Here is a 21,636-nt window from a genome sequence, read left to right as displayed (position 1 = left end):
AATATATTAGTATGTATTATATTATTTTACAAACAAAATATTTTCAAACCGTTTGTATAATACAATAAAATAATTTTCATTTTTTTATGATACAAAGACAAGATCAAAAAACAAAACTCATCAAAACGTGTATGGAAAACCATTGTCAAATAATAAGGCACAAAAGTCAATTTCATTGGCTATAAAAATGTCATTACCGATTACCACTAATATATACAAATAGAATTCACTAAACTATAAAAACTTTAAATATTTGAATATTTTGAATAATCTTGCAATTACACACATGATCAGTACGTTATAACCGCATGTGTCGTCTCCGTCTTACAAGTATACGTAACATAGCAAATATTACGCTTAGCAGAACACGTGTAGCTCTGTTAGTATAAACTTTAAAATTTAGAGTGAATTGACCTCTAATAAAATTTAAAGGTAAGATTATTATCCAGATAACCTCATAGGCTTTTTATCATATTTTAATTTTAAATTGTAAATTTATAATATTAAAATATTACATCTTACAACACTCACAACTCGCGTTAAAATTAAAATAAAATAACAATCAAACATGTGTTTGCTGAGCGTAAAATTTGCTATGTTACTGCACACTTGTAAGACGGAGAAAACATAAGGGAGTATCATGTTCTCTTAAAGGTGTCTTGTTGTTGAACGATATATCAACACGAAGTGGCAAGAAAAATAAAGTTGAATTTTCGAAATCAAAACTATTCAAGATTCACGATTTGTTCTTGGAAACTAGAATGTTAATTTATAAGCATTTATACTCAATAGTATTATATAACGAATTAAAATAAATCTCTCAAAATATTATTTTTCACACTTATTAGTTATTAGTTATTAAAATGTTATTATTAACAATTTTGTTGGTACGACACAATAATCTATATCGGATGTTTTTTTCTAACTGAATGATGTACAATTAATAAATGTATTTTATATTTTAACAATTGTCACATCAACTTAAATTACATAACTTTATTTATAATATGAAAATTATTATACACGTTGGAGCGGCTTTAGTTATGAAGTAGGTATAAGCTCTAAATGACCGTATGCAGACGATCACAATAATACATGAAACGAATAAAACGCTATCTACATTTTATTATTTTATTATTGAGCATGACAATATCTACTTTTATTAAAATCTCAATCCTACTTCTATGGTATATTATACTTTTAAGGACTTACTCATTTATCGTGTAATTATTTTTTGAACACAATTTTCCAAAATTTACTTTACAACGAATTTTTACTGTTTGAGTTAGATAAATTTCGATTCTCATTTAAATTTTAAGTTCAATGAAAGCATTTTCTAAAAAAAAATAAACGTGTAAATTAGGTATGTCATAAATTATATGTGCTGGGGACATGGAGCTATGTTATCACGCAGATCATTTTACTATGAGCATATATATGTACATTTATAAGATTTAACTATACACTTGTAAATATTTATTTTTAAATTAAATAAAAATATAAGAGAATTTAGAGATCAATTGTCAAGTAATTGGTTTTTTGCATAAAATATCGAATGCTGACAACAAATCATTATTCAATGTTTATTATAGTACCTATACTTTTGCGGAAACGAAAATTAAAATTGTTTTGAAAGTAAGTTACAACTTGTATTATAAGCCTTAAGTTATAAATCCACTTTGTATAGAAATAATAACTGTTTTAATTTTTTTAAAGGTTATAGTTTTTTACATATAATTATGAATTATTGGAAAATAGTGAATTTTATTTTATTTATTTTTTAAAAAATTGAAAAAGTAATAAAAGTAGTAAAGTAAAATTTTTTTAGTATATTCATTTGTCATTAAAACCATCAAAACTACATTATACTGTGTTCCATTCAATTTTACTGTATTATCAGAATAATAGAGTATAGACAATAGTCATTACTCATTAGATATAATATGCACTTGATCTATACATGTATATTGATATAAATAACTATTATTTTATTACTTAGGCATAATGTTTATAATTAAAAATCCATTAATTTATTTCACCTCGTACTTTCATAATTTAAACATTTTAAACGCTGCGTGCAAAATGTTGCAATTAAAATTATGATTTACTTTAACATAAATAAAATAACATATTAAATATAAAATTATGATAATAATTACTATCAATTTTCAATTATCAACTAAAATCTAGAATACATTATATTATATTTATAGTTATAGTTGCCAATTGGACCTTAATCAACATAATCATCACGATACAGAAAACATTTTTATTTTTACATACATTTCTTTAATGTGGCATTATGCTCAAAAAAATTAATCTATACATTTCTAAAATGTATTTCATACTTATAATTAGATCAATTATCAAATTTTGTTATTTTTCAACAGATTCTTTAGAGTCGACGTAAACTATATAATACTAATATAAATTGAAAATATTATTCTTTTTTTGTGTTATTATTATAATATATTTGAATGCTATATCATATTGAATAAATACTCTATTTTAATAGTCAATCACTGTTATATACCGCGGTGGTCATTAAAGATAATTTAATAATGACGATAAAGATGATGATCTAATATATACTGCAGTATTTTATTATGCATACCTATACAATATTTAGGTAATATGATATTATATGCACTAGCTGAGTTGAAAGAATATACTTCTTAATGTAAATGGTATCTAGCTTGTCTACATCATAAAAAGCGTTATTATTTGCTGAGTCTTCATAATATATTCAATTCCATTGTGAAAATATTGTAACGGTCCTAGAACTGTTGTACGATTTTCACCTACTAACCTAATACCTAACACATACGACATATATACTAACAAATGTAACAACAATATTATAATTTATAATGCTAACACAAGCGTCAAATATAAAAATCAGCATATCCCTCTTGGACTCGTATAGGTAATTCATCTATATACAACGAATCTGTGGGCCTGCAGCATTATTTCTGTGATTATACACTGCACAGCTCTGTAATTCAATATTGAGTTAGCTAGTTGTAGAACTGATACCAAAATATACGTAGCCATATAATACTATCAATGTATCACGATGGGTATTGCGTATACATATATGACACCTGTCTTTATTGTTCAAATCGTTAGTATATGCTTCAAAAATATACACGCAGTGAATAATGACTGAAATCCATCTTTCGTTTATATATATATATGCATCCGCGTATCCAACGATCGTTATAATAATAAATAGGTTTATTAATAATATACATTTATTTGCAACGACGTTTGGGCGATCGACTTCGAAATCACGATCCACCACAGATTTAAAACTAGGACGAATCGCGAAAGAACTACCAGTACACGGTATGTGCACGGTCGGATTCAAATAAGTCACAATATAAGCGTTGCCATACGGCCATTATCATAGCTCCAGCTGGCACCTAAATACGTGTCAGTAGGTAAACTCATCGTCGTAACAGCCGTATATCGCGTAAAGTAGTATTTCGTCGTCGTCGTATATAATATAGGTCCACGTAATATTTTAATAGAACACGCTACCCATATAGGTACGCTATAGATCTATACTGCAAAATATAATATATGATAGTATGGTAATAATATATTATAATATTACGTGAGATATCGACCCACAGTGAAAGAGAAAGACAGAAAAAGACTGATACAGCAACCAGAGAGAATGAGAACGAGCGCACACGCGTTGCACAAATAATATTTTTAAACGCGTTTATACTGTAAGCACCGTTTATCGTCCGCGCAAACTGCTATTTTATATATGGTGAAAGGATGCGCAGCGGCGGCGGCGGCGGCCGAAGTACATAACATCATAATTATATTATTATATAGCTATACTATTATATTGACGCTCATAGCATAAAATTTTTTTTATTCAGCGAGTATTATACTGTCGTCTATTATAAATCGTCTTATTTACATCGACATCTATACATTATTATCATACCAACATGAACGCTATGATGGCACTGGAGATAATTATTGATCGGACGACGAAATCTCTGTAATAATAATAATATTCGATATCGTGTACGCCTCGTCCGAAACAGTCTCCGCAACCGCTTGTCGCGTGGTGGGACACTGGAGGTTTTCTGCGACCCGGCGGCGGCGGCGTGGCGGCGCAAGGTCGAAGCGGCCGGTGGCGCCGGACCGCCAAAACCACTACTTATATGTATTATCATGTATCCGACAGTGGCGATAGTCCATGTCCTTTTACACATTAATAGTATTGTAGATGCGTGCTGCGGGATCCGCGGTTTTAGTTCGTGCGCCGGATCCACGCCGCAGTCCGCCGAGCGACGTCGACTGGGTACTTCGGGTGATGCGAGCTGACGATCCGACGTGTTGCTGCAGGGGCACAAAATGGCGTTTCGATCGCCGATAAGTTTCGGCAACCGCCAGCGACAGGGCCAGCACCAGCACCACATCGGCCAGCGCAAGACTTTACCGTAACGATATTATCGACTATCATAATAATATAACGTTCACGTCTCGCCTCTCGTATATTTTATAATTTATTATAATCTGATTACAATAAAATTAATCGACGTCGATCGCTCTCGTGATACTTTTTACAGCCATTTATAAATATATTACTACTATATAAAACGCGCAATAGGCCGAATCTCGATCTGAATATTTCACCGTCAACCCGCGTATATTATATTAATATATCGTACGGTGTTTACGTCTACGACGCACGTGTTCCCGCGATGCATTATTACATGCTAGCCGCGTTGCTCAACGCGGCCCTAGCGGCCGGTCAACGGCACGCGGTGTTTGCCGGCCACAGACTAAAACAGTGGCGACAGACCGGCGACCGGCCAACCTACCTGCACGACATGTTGGCCGGCAGCGGCGTGTTGCCCCGCAGGGTGTGGACGGGACAAGCCGACGGCCAACAGCACACGACCACGCGCAGGCGACGCCGCTTCCCGACGTCCAACGCGACCCCGGTGATTGGCCACTGGAGGGCCCTGCACGACAAGCTGGTCGTGCAGGCCATGTGGCCAGGCACGGCCAAGTACGCCAACGAAAACTACTTACCGGCAACTACGGTAAGTTGTATTACTGCAACGCGATGCACTGTCGGTGCAACACGCATATTACTGTCCAACAATGTGCATCATATAATATGTGCGCTCGATTTAACATATGGTAAACACCGTAATGAACGTCATTTATTGTAAGCGAATAACCCAAAATTTACTTATACACTGTATATAATATATATCAATTGGGCAAATTTATTTTTAAATTGTGTATAGTTAGCTTAAGTCTATATAGGATTGAATCAAATAAAAAGTACTTACTGCAGACTGCAGTACGTGTAAAACTAAAAGCAAATATACACGTACAACTAAGTAAAATTATATGTTCAATTTTACTCGCAATACTTGATGAGTGATGACAAATTATTGGATTGGAAAAAATTATTTTTATGCTATACAACGTTTGACAGGTCAACTAGTTATATTTTATACTATACAACTCGAGGAGACATTTAAGAGACAGCTGCTATCTATTTTCCACATAATCAAAAACATCTAAAATTTTAAACTCATTATTTTAACTATTAGTTATTGTTACGTATGATTCGTATGACAAATGTTTAAATATAAATATTCGAAGTCCGACAAAGCTATACTGGCCATATTTTAAGCTAGCTAGGTTCAAAAATTCGTACTCAATAAAAATTGAAAAGTATAATTTTAATATTTTATTCGTGGGTTATTAAACTAGAAACTATAACATTTTACATACCAATGTTTATTGAAAACGGTCCAGCAATTTTTGAATCTACAGAGAACAAACAAACAAAGAAAAATTACTTCATAGGTATATATAATAAATATACCTAAATATATAACGAATTTACTGAACATCAAGATACTTTTTAGTGCATACCTCTATACTTATATATTATTTACATATATTTCAATCTCTTTTTTGTATTTGTTTGAGTGCAATAATTTCTAAACCTAATCAATAATTATCTTTATTACAGTGACAAAACGGTTTTAGATCACGTTTAGATCTTAGCCATGCATTATTTAGATAGGAATATACGTCTGAGCGTACTATTATAAAACATTACAAATTAATAACATATAAAAAAATCATAATAGTTTTTGGAACATATTATATTGTAATTTATTATGTCGTGAAATTAAAATACATATTACATGTTTTATTGAAGCATTATCATAATGCGATGAACTATATAAGACGAAATCAATAGTGTTTAGAATGAGACTGTCCAAATATACACAAATATCAAGGTCGAGAACATAACCACACATTTTTTATATGATTTATTCAATTTTTTTTTTTTGATTCATTATAAACATTAATATTATATCCATGATCTAATTAGAGTCACCTAAATCTCTAATAGAGTGAACAAGTGTAAATATTATGAATATAAGTTAAGAATTTTCTAAAAATAAATAATTTAAATTACATTAAATTCATTTAAATTACCTAGCAAATATATTTGTATATAAACTGGTTTTTGAAATGTCATCATACGAAACACGATAAATTACATGTTATCTATGTATAATGTATATACAATATACTATTAAAACAATACTAAGTAGAATTTTAATAGGTAATCTTGAATAAATGTATTATATTTGTCAAAACACAACATGTGTCTAATTGTAAAATGTCTCATAATAAAACGTACCAAATGGTGCAAAGTCCTATACATAGTACCACTGTACAAGCATAAATTAAACTGAACATATCCCATACATGTTATAAAAATGTAGATAACAAAACATTAACATATTAATTTTACCATCCTGATAATTCTTAATAACAATGTATTGACACCTATTACATTTTTATTCAGTTAATGAATATTATATTATTAACTATTAGGTACCTACCTACTACTAATACAAAATAAACAAGATGATGAATTCTCGACTTTATTTTTTTATATATGTTTAAAATTTAAATAGGCAAATTATCATTCAGTCACCTGAATAATTAATACTAATATAATACTTAATAAATATATTATAGACTATAGTATAGCTGCTGTTTCAACGTAGAACAAAATAAATAGCTCAATGACTAAAACAGTAAAACCACAAAGTAAACTTCGTTTCTCGTGCTAATAGTACGAAGATAACTTATAGCAACTGATATGCAATGTATATAATATTACAATAAAACAATTAAAAGATTATCAATATATTAAAAACAGTGGTGAACTTCGGAAATAAAATTTCAAAGGGGATATTGATCAAACCTAAAAATTTGATGATCTTAACTGAATAAAAATCAGCATTTCATAAAAAATGTTCGCTGGGTTTATCCCACCCTCTGATTTAATCATGGTAATGATTATCATTATAATAATATAATAATGATAATCGTGGTATTGACCTGTAGCGACCTCACAAGGTACGATTCAAGAATTCGCAATAATTTAAGTCCAATTAAACAACTCGACTCATAGATACAAGAGAATATAAATAATATAATAACAATTAAACAATATGTCATCATCATAAAATCACCTAGCGAAATGTACCACACGGCTATTTGGGAACGATGATGATTAACCTAACCACCTGCAGGTAACAATAAAATGTAAACGTGTATTATAATACTATCAATTATTATACAATATTAATTATATTACAGACATTAATGAAACCAAGATGGGAAATCAACCTGTTGCGAATTGTAATAACTAATAAATATTAAGTAACCATGTTTTCTATAACGTACAGTAATTCAACTAATTATTGAAAATAGAAATAAACAAATATGTAGTTTTGATTCAAACGTTGTTAACAGCGGATAAACCCCTCAAATAACTGGTTCAATTTTTTATTTAAACCTTCCTTGAATCGTTAAAACAAGTCGAGGATTTTATGATTCTAAAGTATCAGTTATACAATTTGCCTTTTTACTTAAATTGTAATTGCTGTTACCCGTGGCTTCTATTAATACCCTCTGACAATTAGTTCGGGGTTTCAAATAATATTTATGCTAATTGGCCAAAAACTGTAGATTTGCACTTTCGTAATTTAGGTACTTCCACCTGAATTATATCTGTAAAAGCCGATTACAGATCTATATAACCCATCTAATCATTTCCATTTCTCTTCTATTAAAATTAAAAATATTCTCAATTATTTCTTGCCAAAATCAGTCATGAATTTTTTTTTCAGTACATAATCCTCAATATTGACACTTATAAAATAGTTATTAGACTAAAAGACAAAATATAATATAAAATTTAATATGGAACATTATTATACCCAATCATAATAACTATTTTAGTATCTGTAACCAACGATAACGTTAAATATCAACATACGAGTAGGTATTCAGTTTTCATGTGTTAAAACAAAATTCACGTGTGAGCCAGCCTATAATTACATATTATTATATGAATTGTAAAAAAACAAAAAATCCCCTAATCCCCAAGAATGAAAGAATCTATTGATAATGATGGTGATTATAAACTCTTACTTCAATACTATCTATTTAAAGGGTTAGGAGTACCTATGTGTAAATTCAGAATTTAATATAAAACATGCAAATTTTAAAAAAAGTCTATAAATTATATTAAATAATAAAAAGATTATAACTAGTTACGGTAAACATAATGTTGAACCGAGGGAATTAATCGTGCGACAGGGTGAAATTGCCACCGCCCATCGACTAAAGTTTTATCGAAAACAACTCCGTAGTTTTAGAGTCTACAAAGGAGGAAGGTCGATCATATATTCATCTATATGTATAGGTAATATAAGATATATAAGTATATAGATCGCCGACAGACGCTCACCTCTCCAGACGGGGCGTAATTATTAGAGGTATGGCCGGTTGGGTCAAATGCGAAATGCGACCATTGACACGGAATAAACCGACAAATCCGATCGTTTTGAAGTCCACTGCCGGACTGCTGCTGCAGGTAAAGGCCCTTTCGTACGACACCGAAGACTGAACGCTTTTAACGTGGCGATGGCGGCCGGCGGGCCTGGCTGATATAAATGTTATATTTATCGCCAAAGACGTGAACGAACGTCACTGAACGCGGTGGCGGTCCGACGACGGTGGTCGTATTTTTCGCCAAAGACGCGCACGGCAGTGGCTGGCCCGATCATCCGGTTTTCCTGCGCTCGAGGGATCCGACCGTTCGACTGGAGCGTACTTGCTATAATAACGCGGAGTCGTCGCAAATGCGCGCGGGTGTGTCCGAGATCTTCGGCGTTTCGATGCAACTAGATTTATTTTATTGTTGACTACGTCATGGCCTAAATACTGTATTTCAATGTTATTATCATAATCGTTATTACCTATTATAGTTCATTACTTATAATTATTATTATTATTTATGTCATCGAAAATAAATAACAATAATTACAATGCTATTATACGTCTTATATTCTCGAGATGGATAGTATAATATACCTCTATAGCCTATAGGTACACTGTGCGGAGGTGGTTACATAATGACTCTGTTATTGTTATATTATTCATTAGGTATTATTATTAAAGCTTATCTGTATAATTTACAGGCAATCATATATTATTATTATACCTATACATACATAACACGCAAGTATTTAATGGTTTTTGTTGTTGCGCACGGTACGCAGGTTCCTATAGTCATCGCACGGCGTAGTTTTGCCAAATTGATGATAAATAATGACAATTGATAATATCGTCGCGTTGGTATCATTAGAGATTAGGCACCTATCTACATTGGCAGAGATTTTATAAGAGCTAAATAGGTGTACCACACAAAATGAGGCAATTAATAACACAAAAAAAAATGTACATTAATTTTGTGGCCTCTTTGATTATTATCCGAGGTAAAACAAACATAAATTTTAACTATTCCCGAAATATTATTTCACCTTCAGTTTTTTTTTTTTTTTTATCTAGTGAAACCATAGGTAACCGTCAACTTTTGATTTTTGAACGGGAACCCGTAGCTTCTACACTAATTAGATATCTGTTTCAAGTTATGAAATTAAAAATAAATTTATCTAAATAATTATACTATTTATGACGGTATTTATAAATTGAAAATTGATGTAGAGGTTTACCCACCCCCGAGAATCAGAATTGAAAAGATAAAATCAATATTATACATCAGGAATCTACGTATCTCATATTATTTCAAAAGTTCTAGATGATTGTGAAATACTAAATCCTGGGAGGGGACCGATTCCATTCCAACTTTTATAACAGAAACAGTATTTCCTATACAAGCCAAATGAAAATAATACTTTCTATATAACCATTATATATTTATTATATTTAAATGTGTAATTCATGTACCTACACACAATAGATTAATCAAAAATACATTAGAGAAAAATATGTATTATTGTAAAAACGGTACAGCAATATAGCAGTTAAGTCCCAAATGATTTGTAACTTATAAAACGTATACTTAAAATTAGTATTAATTAAAGCGTATCTTTTAATATAAAAATTAACAAAAAAATATGTCGAAACATTACAAATGGGCTATTATTTGGATGGAACGATCTGCAGCATGAATTAAGATGTATATGTAAATAGGTATATAAATAAACTAAATAAAATAGAAGCTACGATGTGTCACACCACCTAACACTACTTTAGCACTCTAATGTATAATTTATGTAGGTACTGTTTTATCAATACTTCCATTGAAAAAGCATTAAATTATTCATAACAAAATAATATAATATACATATATTATGTAATATGTACCAAAAAATTGTAATATTTTAAATCAAAGTTGTAATATAATAAAGAATAATCTTTAATTAATTAATCACGATTTTAAATTTTTTAAATTTATGAAAGACTAGTTTCCAAATAAATTCCAAATGAACTAATTAGTACTTAGTAGTTATAGTATAGTGTTAGTGTTCATGACACACAATATGCTGATCGTCTAAGCACTTTTATTTTACATGATAACCTGCCATTTCCAGTATATCTTAATTTAATATGAAATTTCAGTAAAATGAATGTATATAGTCTAAGTCTAACTCATTTTCGAAGCATTATTTCGACTACTTATCGTGTACAACAACACAAAAAAGCAAAAATTAACGTAGACTCAATACATTTATTGGTTAAAATTCTAAACAGCGTCATTGTAAAGAGTTTACTTCGCTCTACTTAATCAAAAACTGTCAAAATATCAGCTATCCGACAATAACATATAATATTAAATAATATTTTCTTACCTTTATGAAAGTCTATTGAATGTTCAATATACACACACAAATTATCATTGTATAAGCGCGGAAAAAAAGTAATTAAAAAACAAATTTTATAAAAAGTATAAGTACCTACAGTCAATAATTTATCATGAAGCACATAAGTCAATTAAATTGTTGAACATATTATGATATATATAGCCAATAACTGAGACTTGATTAAACGCTAATATTTCTGAAGATAGGTTTTTATAAATTTTCCTATCAATAAATATAATATATGCATAGTAATGAAGTGATAAAATAATTATTAATTTTATATTAATTAAATAAAATTGCTTAGATAACATTGTTATGTAACATGGAAAGATAATAATATTACATCTACAGGCCATCCTGCCCAATAATACCCTACTTCTCGTTTTGGAATCCTGTGACGTCTTGGTAATAATGAATATTTTTTTACAAATTTTAGTATCAACCGATAGGGATTTATCTTTTCTAATTTTTAACATACGTTTTATAAGTCTTGAATCGCTTGGGACTTAACTGCATACCGTCTCGTCCGATGTTTGGATCATAGCCGGGAAACTATGTTGCTGTAATTCTATACTGTTTTTACGATAATACATATTTTTTGCTAATTTTAGTACACATTGTTAGAAGATAATACAATATATTTATTTAAATACTATATTTAATAATATAACAGTAGTTATAATATAAAAATAAATCAAATAATATATCAATATTATGTTATTGGTGAATGAATAGCAATATTTTCACCCGGTTTGTTTGGGACGCACTGTTTTCATCATTATCACCGTTTGAAATAGAATCGGCCCCCGTCCCGTTTCAGATTTTAGTGCAACCCAGATAATTCAATACTTTTTGAAATATTTAAATAATAGTAGTAGTGTTATGGTGTTTAGTGCTCATTTAAGAATAAATTCGTGGACTAAAATTCTAGCAAAGTAAAATTAAAATTTGAAGTTTAATTGTACAGTGTAAATTGTATAAGTGAACTTGATGTTTTGGAAAAATTCAATTGAACTCCAACTCTAGCTGTTTTATTTTTGACACTTTTCTAATCTATCTTTTATGTAATCGTTTTCATTCGAGGTACTAAATAAAATTATTTACGTCTACCGACTACGAGTATACGTCATGTCGTCATACGATTAACTACTTTGTTTCAACACTATAAAATACGTGTTATTGTTTAATGATTATATTATTTTCGACTAAATTTTTATCAACATAAATATATTAAAACACAAACATTGTAACATTTATAACAAGATTAGTCTAATTAAGAATGACATTTTCGTGTTACATAGGAAAAGGAATAAAAAGAAGTATTTCTTGTTTTCAGCTTATCCAATGTTTTTGTTTTTGTAATATTTATAAAACAATCTAGTTCATATTTTGTATACATATAGCATATACAAGTTAATTCGATTGCGATATTAACCGGTTAATAACTATAGTTAGATTACAATAACATTTAAAGTTTACATACGTTATAGATATTATAATCATTGTTAGCACGTCTATATAGTAAGTGTTCTCGTAATATTTCCCTCGAGATTTCCGGAGAAATTAAAATGGTATAGAAATATTTATTTACTAACTGCGCAATCGAAAAAAAAATCGATACATATATGCGTGTATATAGGTCGAGTATATCATCCGAATCTGCTAAGATCATGTTGCAGAGACAATTCATTCGGTTCAAACGCGCAGTATTATAATGGAAAATAAAAAAACGCAATGCTAGCCACGAATGCGATAAAAAAAAAAAAATGTTATTCTTTTTAAATTTTTACAAATTTAACACATCGAATGGGGAAGGATGTGATATTTTAAGTTTTATAGTTACATACTGCAAAGGTAAACTATCAATAGAAAAATAAATAATATGCCAGCATATGTGATGTATATAGCCGAGTAAGCTGGATTCGGTGTAGAATTCTTTGGAGGGAGAAGGGTAAGAGACTTTCTAAATAAAAATACTACTTTTAAAGATGATTTTTGTGAATATCAAAGAACAGGTTGATGGTCAACCTTACCACGCTGAAAATGATAATCTGTGAGAATTCGTTGTACAGCAGGTATGGGTTTCAAGTGTACCTCATCATTGAGTATGACGGAAGTCGGTAAATCAGAGTAATGGACGTTATTACGATGGAAAACAACACTGAGCAAAGATAGCCTGTCACCCTACATGACTAAATAATTATCGATGTTGATGAATTTCGCAGTCAATTTTGAAATTCAAAAACTTATAAAAGACAAATTTGACTTATATTTTATACTCGATGATAAAAGAAGTTGAAAATCTCAACTATCTCAAAAAGAACCAAGATATTTTAAAAATATTTTAGTGTCCAGAATGTTATCACATAAAATGTTTGGTGAAAATATCAACTTACTACAGTCTAGATTCTACAAACTAATTCGTTTTAGAATTTGAATTGAAAAAGATTGATTTGGTCGAAAACTGATATACAATCCGGAGTTTTTCTAAAATAAAAATTATCTTCAGCTACAGAAAAAATCATACTAAAACACACATTGTATTGTTTTAATAAATTAATCGCTTAAATATAATTAAGTTAATTAAATTGTATAATACTTTAATCTATGCTGCTGCCGCCCGGCAAATAAAAATATACACGACAATATCACTCTTATCATCGTGTCTTAAGCGATTTGTCTCGGCGTTACCACTGCTGCAGCTGGCCATCACAAGCCAAGTACTAGTTATTTTGTTATTATTTTTATTTTATTACATTTTTATTATTTTTATTATTTTTATTATTTTTATTATTATTTTATACTGTTTTGTCATTGTTTTACGCACGTGCTCGGTTGATCATTTGATAAGAAATATTTTCAAAAAATTATACAATAATGATAAAGGTAAAAATTATATATTTTTATTCTTTCTTAAACTCTTAAACGTGTGCTTCGCGAACCTTGCAGTATTACTATAATATATAATCCGCTCTACTGCGTAATACCTAATTATACCTACGTATATATTGTATACATACCTACATAAAAAGTAAGTAGGTAAGCGTCGTATACTCGTAAATACGCTGTTCGTACGTAAAAAAAAAAAAATGTTTATGAGCCAACGATGTTATTATACTGATCATTACCGACAGGCGACCTTGACACGATGTGATGACAGTCTCCATGCAGCGGTCGCGGATCTGAGGTAAACGCGCATAATAGTAATAATATAAATGATAATACATAATTATTGTACGCGATGTATACATGATAAACATATCACATTGTATGTCGTTGTCGATATTATCGTCCACGTACGTGAACCGTATTATATCGTTAAGAAATAAACGTGACCTATACACGATACACGAGCTTAAGTATCTCATAACACGTTGTATACGCACGTGCTTGGGCACTTCGTCCGAAATATTACCAGGGACTTGACCCCATATAAAGTCACATTAAACCATCGTCCAGCTTATTCTTGGAGAAGACTCTTAAAGCCGAGTCCTATGTGTAAAAATCACTCGTGGAACGCCCCAAAATTAGCATATGAGCTATAGCTGCAGCTTTCATGATGTGTATTGCACTGTTGCACATAGAAATAGCGATAACCCTTCGCAATAGATACGCGCGTATATATTATTGTGAATAACATAAAATGTCTATAATGTGTACTGCGGTCGTGATTTTTTTTTTTAATCTTTATTTTTTTGCCGTGAGAAACCATCGTATGATATAAAAACGAAATACACTGTGGTTTTTCGCACGGTATTGCGATATCAACGGACTGCGCGTGGAACGAAAATAATTATCAAATATATTATTACGTAATAATATAGATACCTGCAGGTATCTAAACATACAATTTAACAGCGTACCGTGGTCCATGGTCGGATCATACTTATTTATATGGTAAGTATATAAATAATGACAAAAGTAAAATAATATGGTACCTATAATTACTGGGTAATTAACTTCAGCGTACATGATTAAAAAAAAATAGTGTTTTTGGTAGAAACCATCGCGATTAGCTACGTCTAATCAAAACGATAGGTCAAAAAAATTTGTAAAATACTAATAAAACTGACGACTATATTCGTATCCGATAGATGCTGCATAATAATATATGCATTTGGTATAATCACACAAATTTGTTGTTGCAAAAGTTTTTCGTTGACGGGTATAAAACATTAAAAATTTAAAACGCCTTAAAATAAAAGGCTATAATATAAAATATATATTCAATACTAGACTGTATTTATTACTAATATTAATGTTTGTTGTAACCGATACAGCTGACAAACGGGGTCACGGATAAGCGCGCCGGCGAAAAATCGGTGAACTCTGCGGCGATCGCGATTCCGCGACCGTTCCCATGCAAAGCGCGCGCGATACGAGACCAGACGGATTGTACACGACTCACGACACTTATATACAATATTATTGTGTGATATGTACAATCTTCGTCATCTCCGCAACTTCCTATTTCCTGTTTATTTAAAATAAATGATAATCTGTAAACGATAATCGACATTGATGAGAAAAATCTAACGGCGCGGAAGACGAAAACAGCAGACCGTAAAATAAAATTGTTACTAGTTTGATACAACGTTTATTGTTAATTTATTGTGATACATAATATAGTCATCATCGATCTCTGGACCGATTTCTTTTAAACCGACGGTAGATATTTTATGACAATGTTTGACGAAGTGTTGTACTGTCGCGTAGATATATTATAGTTGATGATGCGGGAATCATTTATAACGAATATCTGCAAACTCGTCACTTGTCGTCTTCTGGCAATTTTAGACCATCGCGCACTTAAACCGTTTGTTTGTTTTGTGATGATTTTATTAGGACAGGCTAAATGATAGATATGAAAAAATCCTTATTACAAAATAAATTTTTAATTGAATTTTAGATTTTATTATCCCTGCAATACCTATGTAATATAATGTTATTCAGTCATAGTATTATAGGTCAGGCCATTTGTCCGACTGGCCATGGCCCGTAGTCACCTATAAGTACTTGTTATGTGACCATGATAGTGAAATAGCGGATAGGTACTTCGGTACCTTTAATACGTACAATTAATGTGACATTATGAAAGCCTTGCAGTAGTAGTTGGGTGTCGAAGGTCCCCAAATTTAGATGCCACTAGTGGTCATCATGTGCGATCCATTGATTGTTTACTGCAGTTTATAGCATAAATTGAGCTCAAAGTATAGGTACCCATAATATTATAGTGACGCGAGATTGGTCGATCTCGATTTTGTTATTTGAGATCATAATATAAATTTACAAGTACAATACACTTTTTGACTATACCTATATCGACAAGATATCCCTGACCATTTAGCAGATATTGTTAGGTCAACCGCGGATGTAATGAGAATACCTATATAATATATTAATATATATAATAATATAATATGAATTGTTATTTATCTCCATAACCTGCAGCCGTGCCGCGATACGAGGCCAAGCGATATATTGAAATAAAAAAATACAAGACGATAACACATGTAGGTACATTTCGTGTTCGACAACACTATACACAATATACCTAAGACACGATCTACGACTGCGCAACGATCGTGAGTGATTGTGGAGGCACTTAATCCTCTCGTCCCCATCCATAGTAATAATCATATAGTATCATCATTACGGTGTATTACATGTGCACGCGGGTGTGTGTAAAATAATTATTTAATTTTGTTATTTTCGTTTTATTGTTTATTTTACGGGCTTACGCGCAAGCCGCAATACCAACTACGCTATCGCCACAGGTGTCTCTGTACAGAAAATGTATACATCGTTGCAGGTCTACCGCCGCAGTTTTCGAAATGTTTTGCACCGTTGCTCAAACCGTGGACGCCACCTAGCAATATAATAATTAAAATAATAATTATGCCATAAAATACATCATGTACCCATACTATATATTATAGTAAACACGTTTAAATATAATAATCAGCGATGAAAGATTATCATGCATTATTATTTTATTCCAAATCGTATATTGCGTGCGATAGACGACGACGAATTTGTCTTTGCCATGCGAAATCCGAGCGCAATTGCAGATTGGTTTAACGTGCTAAACGATAATAATTATAGGATGAGATTCCTAAATCGTTCGCAACATAATATTATAATGATTGGAAAAATAATTATGCCATAACATTGTGTCATTTCGAAAGATTTCACCGTCTATATATCAGTGAGAGTGGTCGATTAAAACGATTTACAAATATCGAAATACGGTTTTAAATAAGTATATACATTTGTTGGCCACGTATTCATTAAAAATATCTAAAATAAATTAATAACTATTGTAGGTTGCAGGATAAAATCTCATGCAAATTAGAAGCCACATCAGAGGACTGGTAGCAACTATTTGGCAATTATAAATAATAATCAGTGCAGTAGCGCGTAGGAAGCCTCAGTAGTTATACAAATTAACTGTGTAAACAGGGACAATAATATTTTTTTCGCATAATCTTTAATTTCACTGACTACCTACTGAATTTTATTTTATTAGTGTAAAATGTAAAGTACCTATTTATGTAATTTGGTTGTATAATATATTATTTAACTAAGTTTAATACAACATTAAAGAACACCAACATATTTTTTAATAAAATGTTGGCACATCTGGTATAGGCGGGATCGTTTTTCAAACACCACAATATAAATACACTATACAGTAGGTATTGAACGTAATATATATAAGTAAAATTAAGTAAATACTAGTCAACGCATTCGTCATTCGGATATGTATAGTATTGGATAGATTATAATATATTAATATATGTCATCAGATATTATTATTATATACGTGGCTTAATCTTCACGGATAAGACGGGCAAAGGTTGAGAGTGTGAAAAAGAAATGCTATTGAAAAAGCTCATTTCTCGACCTTTGACGACCTTAACTGTTATTATACTGCAGTACCTGTATTATCATTTATATGTGTCAAAAAATATTCTTTTTATGTATAAAATATAATATATGCAACACTCGCCGATAGTGTGTCAATTCGTGACGCGAATAATTATATGCTCTCTTCACAACACGACTAAAGCTCATTCACTCGCAAAAAATAAAAAAGTCCGTCGAGATGAATTGAGGGAAAGCGTTTTTTCCTCTGTACACATACCTACTGTATATTGTGCAGGATATTACTGCATGCAGAATGAGAATGTTGAGCTGCAACGTATAGCGAGGTCGCGAAAATTTACACTTTTTTGCAAATTAATATTTATATTGGTACCTATAGTTATTAGATTGTATGGAAATATTAAGTATTAATTTTACAAGTGATAATGTACGGAAAGGACACCAACAAACCGTGGTCAAGTCGATCGCAATATACTGTCACTATACAATGAGTAATAATATTTATAGAATTTATGCTTGATATATATTATTATAATATATTATCATTAACAAACGTATGCGAGATTTACAAAACGCAAATGTTTTATTACAGCCGTTCAATAACTGATTCTGTATGACATTTCGTCCAAAAGTATCGACATCCTGATAAATGGTTATCGTATTCTATGTCAATTTTTTTTTAATACTTACACATCTAAGAGTTTGTATATGCAATATGTGCATACACACATCAGACAAATTTCCAGTTCAAATATTGTATACTTATAATTTTTATCAATATACTAAACGAGAATATTGTGTTGAAAAATAAAATTTAAATAATCCCTACACGATTTGACGTCAAATTGTATATGATCGTTTTTAATGACCATCACCTTTATATCTTATACGTTATACCGTATACTAAGTATATAATAATATTATATGCTATGTATGTTATAGGTACCTCGACGAATCTCCAAATGAGTGTAATATAGGTACACGAAATATTATAATATCTGTATATTTAAAGGCCTGTATAAAAACCTATAGGCCTAATATTATATGACGCTGTTTTATCTTGATTGGTATCGGTTTGGTGAATGTTATAATTCAAATTAATGTCCAATCGATAAGTTTTAACTTTTAAGTTCCATATGTAGATATAAAAATATTCTTAGATATCTAGGTACATACATACATGTTTTGTTTACTGTACAACTTACTATGGAAGATGGATAAATATTATATTTATAGTGGTTTTATGTGTTTTATTTTTTTTTTTGTTATAGTATGTATTGTTTTTGTTTTTTCGCGCACAAATGAAATTTATACTGATATTAGAATACCCTCACTACCCCCACCACCATTAACCTTCAATTATACATGCATTATGTACATGTGTCCGCGTGACTGTGTGAAAAATCCCTCCTAATAACCTCTGATCGCTCTCGTTTCTGTGAATAGGACGACTACATCAGACAGGAAGGATATCCGGCAGAGAGGCACACGGTGATCACGGCAGACGGTTACAACCTGACGCTGCACAGGATACCGTACAGCAGAAACGATGACCTGACGGCCCTCACCAGAAAACCGGCGGTGCTGGTCCAACACGGAATACTGTGCAGTTCGACGGACTGGGTGATTGCAGGACCCAACAGCAGTCTAGGTGAGTATTTTTCTGAGACAAATCATCTCCGCGTATACTGTACGGTTTTACTCGGAACAGTTAGAAGCCAGTGGAAGTATTTGTTCTGAAGTGTTGTCTATGTGTGTGAGGAAGAGATATTATTTTTATACCCTAAGTATCAAGTATACGAGACAAATATATATATATAGTATAAAATTCAATCAGATATTTTTTTTAAATTGTCGGCTAATGAAGGCTAGTTATACAATATACATATTATGTTATTTTATATTTAAATCAATGGGAAGAGGGTTCAAACATATATACTTTTTTCGTTGTAGTTTTTAGTTGACATTTTTAAAAAACTTTATACAAACTTAAAATTAGTCATACTTATTACGAATACATTAAAAATATATACATAATTAGGTATCATTATGATATAATATAATAAATAATTATATAATTATAAAGGTAGGTATACTAGGCACTAGGTAATATAATTGTAATTAGTTTGATGTCAAAAACGCATAAACGGTATATAATAGGTAGGTACCTGATGAAAGCGTATTATGATATAGTTATTGAGTTGTTTAACGGTAAAAGTATAAAACACTATTGTTTATTTGATTATAATATCTGTTTAATAATAATGACATCAAATCATATAGTATAACAGAACCTAGGTAACTTGTTATCAAAATCCTGGGACATATGACAACTATAGTTCGACTCTGAAAGAGCAACTGTAGTGAGATTGCAATAATTATTCTATTACTTATTATTATCATGTAGGCATTATATTTTTACGAATGCCATTGTTGACCACTCGCCGTATTTTCAGCGTTCATACTGTCTGATGCGGGATACGACGTGTGGCTTGCAAATTCCCGGGGAAACACGTATTCTAGAAACCACGTGACCCTAGACCCGGCGAGAGAACCGGAAAAGTTTTGGGATTTCAGGTGAATAACATAATAACAATGTATATAATACCAATAAATAGAATATACAGTAAAACCTCCTTATGACGAATCCCTTACAAAACAGAAATCTTCTAATTATTACAGTGAAAAATAGTACCTAACAGTCCTGTGTAACCTGTTTCCAGTATATTTTGGTTTCCCGACAAATCTTTTATTACTAAAAAATCAGTTGGTACCGGTGAGTGATTCCGTTATAAAGAGATTTTATTGTATACATATTATTATATATTATATAATATTATGATATATTAAGCGATGCGGGCAGGCATAATAATACTTTTATGTTAATATCCGTATAATTGTTTCATCTAAAATAATATAATGATACAATATTATTCAACTTTAAATTTTAAACTAACGAAGCTAAACGTACAATTTGCTATGTTACGCACTTGTAAGACGGCGCGAAGACAACTCATGCGAATGTGTTAGCGTCCTCTTAAGTTATCGTATTTGTATACTATAATGGATTTTAAAATAAGAATATTGTATATCATTTTATGATACCGCATAAGTAAACTGGTATAATATGATAAATACCGTGCTCTCGCGGGTGTCGTCGTTTTGTCGCTTACACAATTATAACACGTTATAATTATTTAGCTGGCACGAGATGGGCACAATTGACCTGCCCAACACGATCGATTACATCTTGGACAAGACGGGCGAACCAGACTTGAACTACGTTGGACACTCGATGGGCACGGCCATATTTTACGTGCTGTGTTCGGAGAGACCAGATTATCAGGACAAGGTCCGGTCGATGTCAGCAATGGCTCCGATCGCCTATCTGAACCACGTCAAAAGCCCGATAATGACCTTCTTGTCGTCCGTGGCGGACCCGTTGGCGGTGAGTACCCACAGCGTGCCGCAAGGCGATAGAAATTATCAAAGA

General features: G+C 31.2%; 2 protein-coding genes across 5 annotated transcripts in view; one reads left to right on the top strand and one right to left on the bottom strand.

Annotated features, from left to right (window-relative positions):
* The window catches only part of LOC107170740 (lipase 3-like), a 34,298-nt gene extending 22,891 nt beyond the window's left edge, over positions 1–11,407 (bottom strand). For 2 of the 4 annotated variants that reach the window (XM_089227986.1, XM_015520926.2), the window contains exon 1: positions 11,244–11,407. The gene's annotated coding sequence lies outside the window, so the exon portion shown is untranslated. Of the gene's footprint in view, positions 1–5,781; positions 5,818–8,836; positions 9,137–11,243 lie in introns of those variants that run through there. The other 2 variants (XM_015520928.2, XM_089227987.1) reach the window with 2 other exon arrangements.
* Positions 4,243–21,636, top strand: part of LOC107171099 (lipase 3-like) — a 31,046-nt gene continuing 13,652 nt past the window's right edge. Inside the window, exons 1-4 of the mRNA XM_089227989.1 lie at positions 4,243–5,075; positions 19,590–19,794; positions 20,600–20,720; positions 21,345–21,591. Of these exons, the coding sequence (XP_089084115.1) occupies positions 4,731–5,075; positions 19,590–19,794; positions 20,600–20,720; positions 21,345–21,591 (918 nt within the window). The 5' untranslated portion in view covers positions 4,243–4,730. The remainder of the gene's footprint in view (positions 5,076–19,589; positions 19,795–20,599; positions 20,721–21,344; positions 21,592–21,636) is intronic.

The sequence above is a fragment of the Diuraphis noxia genome, unplaced genomic scaffold (assembly GCF_037042655.1).
Source record: "Diuraphis noxia isolate RWA-SAM2 unplaced genomic scaffold, SU_Dnox_SAM2 contig0004, whole genome shotgun sequence".
In the NCBI taxonomy this organism is placed as follows: Eukaryota; Metazoa; Arthropoda; class Insecta; order Hemiptera; family Aphididae; genus Diuraphis; species Diuraphis noxia.
Note: the sequence above shows the minus strand (reverse complement) of the source record. Positions and strands in the feature narration are given on the sequence as shown.